Source organism: Chenopodium quinoa, unplaced genomic scaffold, assembly GCF_001683475.1.
Source record: "Chenopodium quinoa cultivar QQ74 unplaced genomic scaffold, ASM168347v1, whole genome shotgun sequence".
NCBI classification, from domain to species: Eukaryota; Viridiplantae; Streptophyta; class Magnoliopsida; order Caryophyllales; family Amaranthaceae; genus Chenopodium; species Chenopodium quinoa.
This window is the reverse complement of record NW_018743047.1, coordinates 1971087-1981225: the sequence shown is the minus strand read 5'-3', so window position 1 is coordinate 1981225 and position 10139 is coordinate 1971087. Positions and strand designations below refer to the sequence as shown.

At 31.1% G+C, this 10139-nt stretch overlaps 1 protein-coding gene across 1 annotated transcript; it reads right to left on the bottom strand.

The window, feature by feature from the left end:
- Positions 1–5445: 5445 nt before the first annotated feature.
- On the bottom strand, positions 5446–8770 carry LOC110730727 (gibberellin 3-beta-dioxygenase 1-like). Its single transcript, XM_021910549.1, has 2 exons — positions 8277–8770; positions 5446–6010 (listed from the first exon to the last, which is right to left on the bottom strand). The coding sequence occupies exons 1-2, from the start codon at positions 8768–8770 to the stop codon at positions 5446–5448; spliced, it is 1059 nt and encodes a 352-aa protein (XP_021766241.1).
- Positions 8771–10139: the final 1369 nt, after the last annotated feature.

The window sequence follows — 10139 nt, the reverse complement described above, 5'->3', positions numbered from 1 at the left end:
GGTGTAGTGAAGGTTAAGGAGAGCAGCAGTCAGCAGCTAGCAAAGAACTGCACACACTTTGATTCGTCCCCGAGTTCCGAACTCACTTGACATGAAACCCGGGACCCTACACACAAAACAGAGTAGAAATCAAGACAAATAAAATAAAATAAGTAAAATGGAAATAAATAAAATAAAATGGAAAATAAGAGAAATAAAACTAAACTAATAAAAAAATAAACAAAAACTATACAAGCAAATAATGTAAAATAAAATAAGAAATAAACCACAAACTAAGGGTTCGTTTGGCATCACTGTGGTTTTCTGTTTTTTGGTTTTTTGTTTTTTAAAAGTATATTATATATGTCACATAATGAATCAAAAATATTTTAGACTTATTAAAATCATGATGATTTTGAAAACTGACAACAAAAAAGTAAAAACACCTTTTTCTTGTTTCCAGTTTTTGGTTTTTAGTTTTAAAAAAAAAAACAGGAAACTGAAAACCAAAAATGATGTCAAACAAGCCCTAAGTAAAACTACGAAAGTGACAAGGAAAAGAACGAAATAAAATAAATCCAAAGCAAATAAAATACGAAAGTAATCTAGAAACCAATTAGATAAAGAAATTAAACTAACACATACTAAAACTAAGAAATAAACTAGAAACTTTATTAAAAATAAAACAAGAGAAAAAAAAAAGAAAATAAGATAAAATAAACACGAAAAAGAACCTAAACACTTTCACTTAGAGTGACATAAATGTCACTCATCACTTGGTTTATGCAAAGAGATTTGAGTGTAGTAAGGACTCCTTGAGGTATATAAGGGAAGTATGGTGAATTTAAGATGACATTTCTTAGTTTAGACACCTAATTGTTTCTCCCCTAATCTAAACTCGATGATGAATGACCTTTTACCACCAATTGGTTAGGTTGGGCATTATTAGGATTTAAGAATTGCTTAAAATTCTAGTTCATTTCTATGTCAATCCATCTAATCCAACCCACTCATACCCCTAACATCGATTCATACCCTTTTCCAAGCCCAAATCCACAAATAAGAACTTAATATTTTTTTTCGTGACCACAGCCCAAAATCGAGCAAAACTGAATTATTGGCCCCATCACTTTGAATCAAATGATTTGGTTGAATATACCTTTGAAATAAGCTTTCAAACAATACATTTTATCGTACAACGCCACACTATTTTGTACGACAGTACATTAAAGTGTGTCACGGTACTAAAATTTCATGCTCGGTCTATCTTCTATCGTCTTCTAGCCTATAAATACGACATTCATTTTAGGTTTCCGAAGAACGGACAGAGAACGTGAAGAACACAACAATATACAAGCCTAAACACAATAATTCAATCCTTTTCTCATCATTATACTTATCCTAATCATAATCTTCAAGCACGCAATTCAAAGTTCCTTTGCAATACTTGAACTTCTACTCATCAACCTAGGCTTAAAAGGTTATGAGAGTTTGGAAAAATCTAAACTCTATTTAATTTAATTTAATTCTTTTTAATTTAATTTATCATTCCTGTAAGTTACTAACTATAGACACCCAAATGTGTCTCCCCAAAATTAAACCCAGTGATGAATACCTTTCATTTCATTTGATTATCGAACAAGGCGAAAGTGTGAAAAGTCTAGTGATGAGGATGTTTTTATTAAAATATATCTTCTTTCTGTTTTTGAAAATATTTCTTTTCTTACCTTATTTATGAAAAACGTGCATTCTAGTTTAGTTTGGTCCATGACAAGGGTCCAATAATGGTGTAGTTGGATGGGGTTTGAAAAGACCTTTCCAACGATATATTATAAGCCTAATTCCGATGAATAATGAGAAAGTTATGGTCAAAATACTAAACTAGGCACAAACCGGATTTTACCTACGACCCACTGATCATGTGGAGGGTCCAAAGGTCTAATCCTATTCCTAAACTAATTAGGATTAATTAGAAGCTTCCATAAGTTTTTAAAAGATCTTAATTATCCTTTTTGAAAAGATAAGATTAAAGAATTTGAGTTAAATAAAAATTTTCCTTTTTTTAAACTTTCCTTTTTCTTAAATCCTAATTCTATTCAAATTTAAAGATGTTCAAAGATAGTCATATATTATTTTCGTGCCTCATAATATTTATCCAAATTTTATATGGTTGGATAGATCTTGAAATTATCTTTCCAATGATATATTATAATATTAAATCTGAATTATAACGAAAAATATATGAATGAGATATAAAACTCTATCCAAAACTGACACCGTCCTACTATTTCGGCCATATATTTTTATCTACAAAAGATTTTAATCTGATTCATTTGGGTTGGAAAGTAGACTTCAAGAGCTTTTCAACGACATATCATATGCCTTATTTGGACTTCTAGATCAAAAGATATGATTAAAAACAAAATCCGCAAAAACTACTATCCATCGAGTTCTATTTCGATTCGAATTCGGATTCTCTTCTTATTCTTCGACCCTCTTTTTTCTCTATAAATAGAGGCCATATATCCCCTTTTTCAATCACCAATTCCCATCAAGAGTCTCTTGATTACTCTCTCTCTCTCTCTCTCTCTCTCTCTCTCTCTCTTTTCTAAACTAGTCTTTTGCATACAAAATTCCGCATTTACAAGATCTAGACACACCTAGCCAAGTTCGAAGTTGTCTTCGCCCTAGACATGAAAGGTTTTAATTTCTGAGGGTTTGGTCCCAAATCTAGTCTAAACTTTCTTAATCTTTATTTCAATTATTTAATTTAATTCTTTGGTTTTATTATTTTCCTTGAAGTTACTAACGTGTGTATTTTGTTATTAGAAAGAGGTACGAGGCATCCAAGTAAGTGCTTTAATTGTTTACATTGTTATTATGATATAGAAATCATGTTTAGAATATTATTATGATTACTAATGTCATGTTAGGGTGTTTTGATCTTCCTAGTATCATGTTTAGGGAAAAGGTATAATATCAAATATGCTTATTATGATTCCTGCGATGCTTTCTATTTTCTTCCTAATATTTTTGTTAGTATCATGTTAGGGTTAAAGCTTTAATCTTTATTGCTTAGTAACATGCTAGGGTTTGTTATTAATCTTGTTAGTATCATGCCTAGGATCTTGCTATTATTATGCTTTAACATGATTATTTTTATAATTGTTATTGTTATTGTTATTATGTTGTTTGATTATATTTTATTGTTATTGCTTGATCACACCTTTTATGCATGAAGGGAATTGGTACTTGTAATCACGCTTAATAAGATAATTAATAATCTTGTTTAGGGTTAGTTTGATTATAATTCAAGTGATCGCCAATAATAGATTTTTTTGTGCATTAATATTCAACCAACATAGATAAACAGGTTTAGGGTAAACCTATTGATTGCATGTTAGTCATAAAGCGCACATGAATATGATCAGAATAAAGTAAAGGTCTATTATTAGGGCAGGTTCAATCTCTTTTAGGTTGGATTTGTACCTTCATCCCCGAACTACCTGTCATGGTTCCAGACCTATTGGAGTTGACGATCTCCTGGATCGTTAGGGGGTTTAACCTTCACCTCGTGAACGATTTACATGTTCCTAAAACTTGTTGGCGACTCTTTTGCTCTATCTTCTTTTCCTTTGGACACCACCGTACTTTAGGGTGTATGACCACAGTGGGGTTCAAGTTTAGGGTAATGCTTGAAATGTTCCCTACACTAACGATTTTACATGATGTAGCAATTTAAAGAAGCACGAGCAATGTAAGTAATTGCTTAACTTATTTATTTTGCTTGTATCACGTTTAGGTTTATTATTATGATTTGGATGTTTTAATTAATATTATGATGTTGCTTCTAATTTTTTTTCGTACTAGTTTATTTATTTAGACCACCACTTCACATGTTTAATCAAACATATGTAATTGAAAATCACCCCTAATAAATTAATTTGGATAACCGGATTAGGTTCTCTTTTAATTTTGAAGAATTAAATAAGTGATCACGATACTTAGAATTTTATGTGCATTATATTTAATTAACTTAGTAATATTACTTTGGATCAAATTTAATCCTTATTTGTATGTATTCGAAATCACAAGAAACATTTATTCACTACAAGAATCGCGTAGAAGGAAAAACAGGCAAAGTTGACTTCCATGACTCAACTTCGTACCGTCATCCCTGATCCTTCATTCGTGGTTCGTAACAATATGGAGTTAGTAATCTTATGGATTATGAATAGGGTATAACCTTCATGGATCAAATCGTTGTTGCCTTTTTGTTTGTCCTTTACGTGGTTGACTTTAATGATCCATGCACGGTTTACAAGTTCCTAATAAACTTGTTAGCAGCTCCCTATTTTTTGTCACTAATCATAAATGTCAAGTCTCACTTCCTATAATTGTCAAACATATTAACCACATGCTTAAGTACGCATGCTTCAATTGACGCCTACAGTGAGTGCGTAGTAAGTATGCTTAAAGAGAATTAATTTTTTTTCCATAACTCGTAGAATGGGTCCTATATTTATAGGATAGAATTAATTTGAATTAGGAATCTTAGTATCAGACATTTAGACGTGTTTCTATAAGATTGATTGATTTTTTCCTCTTTTCCTTTTTATTTCTTTTTGTTATCACTTTATTGTCAAATTGACTCATAGTACTAAAAAAAAGTACAAATACTCCGTGTAAAATATGGTACTCGTTCTGTCACTAAATATTGCTCCAAGGTGATCATTTAACAAAAATACAAGTTCTCAGAATAGAAATGACATTTATTGATGAAAAAGTACTAATTCACAATATTTGATAATAATAATAATCATGGTATTAAGTGAGATTTATGTGTCTATACTTGTGAATAAGCATAAAATTCATGAAACATATATTTGAAACTAGGGATGACAATTCAATCCGAGTTCGATTCAAATCCGATAAAATTAGTCTGAATCCAATAAAATAGATCCAAATCCGAATAGGAGGCGGATCGCACTTGGACCCTATGCAAAGTCCGACCGAGTCTTACTCGAGTCCGAGTCTGATAGTATGAGCATATGATTTATAACTTGGGACAATTGCTTGCTTGTTTTGTAGCAAAATTTTGTTAACTACGTTATGATATACTTCACTCGGTATGACAATACAAGAAATTATAGTATATGCACATTACAAAACAAAAAATAACAAAACAAAAAAAAAGAGATCATTTCGGAGGTCCGAATAAACGGACCGGATTTGGAACCGAAAATTACAAGTCGGATTCGGACTCGAATTTGGATCCGAGTCTAGGGTTCGTTTACTAAACGGAGGTCCGAATAAACGATATGTTGTCATTCCTGTTTGAAACATTAATATAAGGAACAATGGTAAATTACATTACTCTTCATGTAAAAATTTAATTTATTCAACCCTCTCATTGTAAAACGGAAACAAAAGAACACTTAAACAAGTTCTTAACTCTAATTAATCCTAGTAACTTTTCCTAACAAATGAGACTGCCAAATCTAAGTACTTCAATTTAAGGCTTGCATACTCTTTCACCTTTATAGGCTTAAATTGAGGACCCCCACAATTTGGATAGTCCAAAAAGGGAGAGACTTCAAAGTCTAATGGAAGGCCATAAAAGTATGCAATGGATAACCTTTGTTTTTGTTTATTGTTGATAAGTGCCCTATGAATCGCACTTGGAAATCTTGCATTTGAAATTATGTGTAAGAGATCTTCCACATTCACCACCAAGGCGCATGGATGTGGGTTAACCGAGACCCACCCAAATTCGTCTTTGTATACTTGGAGTCCACTTGCATTTCCACTTTGGTGGAGGATTGTAAAGAGGAGACTATCTGTGTGGGGCCCTATGCCCATTGTTTGGGTTGAATCAGGGCATGGCGGGTACGAGTTGAGATTAAGTGCAATAATATGATCTTTAGGTGTAGCTTCTTCAGGTTCGGGTATGTTAAGTGATTTGAAAATCAAACTCTTGAGTTTGTCACCAAGGTCCTTCATCCTTGTTTGGTACTCAAATATCACTTCACTATATAAAGAAAAACAACAAATCGATATGGTTTTATAAGAAATAATGATATATTTAGTTTTTAAAGACACCTTGACTATCCAACATACCTGAAGTCGTTTATTATAACCAAATACATCTTAAACTAACATATTTAGGGTAATAAAATTGTGTGCAAGAAAATAGTATGAATATATGGGACAATTAGTGTAAATAGCGTATAGGGAGACCCGTATGTACAATATTTAGGTGAAGTTACTTCCCTAGCCCTCTAGGAGGGACCTTTCCCATGATATCATTTTTAAGGTTATTCAATAATCGCTCTAAATTGGACTGAACTAAAGAGGTCCGGTCATTTAGTTTGGTCTAGTCCAAAACCCCTAAAACAAGTATTAAATTTGACCTTATTTTATTAAAGGAAAAATTGCAAATTACCACCCAAAAATAGGTCCATTTTCTAAATAACCACCCATTAAAAATTTTATTTTAAACTACCACCCACTAAAATATTTAATTACGCAGATTACCACCTTTTTCAATTTTCCGTTTGATTTCAGGTGTGTGGGGCCCACAGTCGTTACTTTCCTCCTTATTTTTTTTCTTTTTTGTCGACTTCACTATTGCATGCTACTGAAGACTTCTCCTCTGTCAATTCTCTCATTCCATTCTCTCTGCAAATTCGCCCATCTCCGTAAATTCTCACCCACTCTTCAAATTAAGATCCAAAATTGGAGATTAAACCCTAAATTTGTTTCAATTCATATAAAACTTGCACTTTGTAATTGGGGTTTTGCGTGAAGGTTCTTTGCGAAAGTCGCCATCTTTAGGGCGTTTTACTGGGGACCACGTGCTGAGTTCATCACCTGACATTGCTTGCTGTCAATGGCGAGTTGGCGACATCAGAGGTAAGAACCCCCAATTCATAGAGAAAAACACAATTGGGCAAAGAACATGAACCCTAATTAACTAAACACCCAATTTCCCCCAATTCAAATACAATAAGAATCCTAATTTGCGAAAATATAAACCCTAATCAACTATTCAATCAGTCTTCCCCAATTTAAGCATAATAAGAACCCTAAATTTAAAGATTGAAATACTTTACCTGATGTGAATTAGCCTCTGAAATTTCTTGCGAAGCTTCAATTCTGCAATTACCAGGGGGTGAAATTCGTGTAAATTGGGGATAATTTGGAGTATAAATCCCAAAAAGGGGTGGGAGATATATTTTAAAAGAAAAAATCGGGGGGGGGGGGGAATTCATTTTGGAAGCATCAACTAGCCGTTAATAGCCCGTTATATGGGCCCCATACACCTGAAATCAAACAGAAAATTGAAAAAGATGGTAATTTGCGTAATTAAATATTTTAGTAGGTGGTAATTTAAAATAAAAAATTTAATGGGTGGTTATTTAGAAAATGGACCTATTTTTGGGTGGTAATTTGCAAATTTTCCTTAATTAAAATTATAAATTAAATTTATATACTGTTTAATGATCACCTTAAATTTTCTACGAATATATTACATTATGAGATACTTATTACACATTCGGTAAAATGGGTATCAAATAATAATATTTCATTTTTTATTTTCCCTTTTTTCTGAATTTATTATAGAGGAAAATAGTTCTTAAACTGGTGTTGTCCGAACTGATTTTATATAAGTCCATTCATGGTTCGGCCTAATCGTTTGGATTTAAATTTTTGAATTTTTAATATTGGCTATGTTTAATATGATATTGAATTCATAAACAACGAACTCTAGTTATTTCCACATTAAAATGGAGTATGTAACAATGTTCCACAAAATTATGCAACACTTGGCTAACAACTTAGCTATATATCTAAAATTTTATAAATATAATAATAAATGATTGCATACATGTGCTATGCATTAGAGATAAACAATGCACGCAGGGTGACCTTAACCATTTGTGGGGTCAATAACCTCCATTTTAGTTTATATATTTTTTTAATTTCCCTTGTTAAAATTGATTTCTTTTTCTTAATTAGATAAAATAATGCGTTATATGAATCCGCATAAAAATATTCAACTTTATTTTGACCCTAATAAATATTATTTCTAGATCTGCCAATAAAATGTATGGTCTTATCATTTTTATTTTTCATAAATTTAACGAAAAACAAAATATAAGAAACAAGAAAATTTGGTTCATAATTTTCTATTGTTAATTTCATAAATTATGATTATTTTAATTAGTTTCACAAATTTTAATTTAATCTTTTTAATGGAATGTATCATATGACTTTCAAAAAAATGAGCTTACCAAAAACCTTCAAAATCATTAGGCCAAAGTTTCTTAGCGTCATGATAATAAGAGTTACCCGTGATAGTGAACCCCTCATTCCACATTTGATTGCTGAAAAATAAAGCAAGTCTCGGATAACCATATCCAGTATCTTCATCAGGGGCTCGTAAAACCTTCATCTTTTGCTCAAATGGAAGATTGAATACATTTTTAGCTTGAAACTCGACTTGATCTAATAACTCTTTAGAAACACCGTGATTTGTGTCTTGAAACATCCCCCAAGTCTCACATGCATTAAAAATGAGGCCTAAAGCCTTAGGATCTTCAAGATCAATTATTGGAATAGAGATTAAAGCTCCAGATTTCTCATTATCGGGGTTGATTTTTGCATCCTCAAAACATTGTGCCCATATATGAGATTCAGGAACATTTTTTATTGAGCTAAAATCTATGGGAACAATAAGGTGATGTTGCATGGGATGATCCTTGTCGACATTTGAAAGAAGAGACATTTTGTTAAATGGAAAAGGAAAAAAAAACCTTAATAATATAGAGAACTTGAGGTTTTAATTTTTATTCTACTTTGTGAGAAAGATTTACGATTTATTCAAAATATGGGAAAATTTTCAATGGAAGCTTTGACAGACATATAATGTGTTTGTCTTTTGACTGGTGTGAACTTGTGAAAATATGTATTTATAGGGTTATAAATATTATATAAATAATCTGAGATTAATGACATGTGTCATATATCAAGTAAATAATGGAAATTATCATGATATCAGTGCAATATCAAATACCAAATCAAATATTTCTATCTTTATAAATTAATATTAAATGTTAAAAACTTTAAATGTTATAACATATTAATTATTATTTTTTTTTTAAAAAAAAAAAAAAAGGTAAGAAATCAACATGTTTGATTTTGTACATACAATAAGGCAACTAAATTATATCTTGTATATAATTGATACAAATTGAATGACTAATGCATCTAAAATGATCTTGTGGTACTCCCTCCATATTTTATTACTTGCTCTACTTTTCTTTTGCGACTGTATTTTATTAATTGCTTCATTTCATTTTATGGAAACTTTATACAATCTTTTTACCATATTCCTCCCAACTAGTGGTCCCCTTATATATCATATTCTCTCTCCTCCCCACTTATACATGCTTTTACTTTTTTATTTTATTTTTTTTATTATTCAACCAACTCCACTTTTATTATATTTTAATAATTATCTGGCACTCGGTGGAATAATTGGGTTTTACATGCATTGGATTAGAATTCCGAAAATATTAAATAAAACTTTATTTGGAAAAGGGAAGTTTATTTTAAAATTGGGTTTGATTGAAATGTTTGACCATAGTTGTTGACTAAGCTTAACTTACAAATTCAATTATATTTTGACCCAAAAGCTTGACTCTAGTTAGACTCGAGAATTTGACTTTGGTTTAAAGCATAACAAGTAAAATTAGACTGAAATGTTTGACTTTGAATTTGACCAAAGTTTGATTTGATTGCTTTGACTAGTGTTAAGTAGGAAGGTTTACGGAGGTTTAACTTGCATGAGAGAGGATAGATTTACAATAGATAGAAAATAAGGAGAGTAGAATTAAGATAAATGGGAAACAAAAGAACTAGAAGATGGATAAAAAAAAAGTACAATATGAGATAGAAGGCTGTTAGTATATGACAATTAAAATATGATTAGAATTCTAAACGTTTGACATGAACTTGAATTCTAGAAAAGTCGGAACTTATGAGATAAGGAAAATAAAATAAGATTAAAAAAAAGGATTTCTCACCAAATGCCCATGAAGTATTTTTTATTCACCATATACCCGTGAAAATTTTCAACTTCACCATAAACTCAT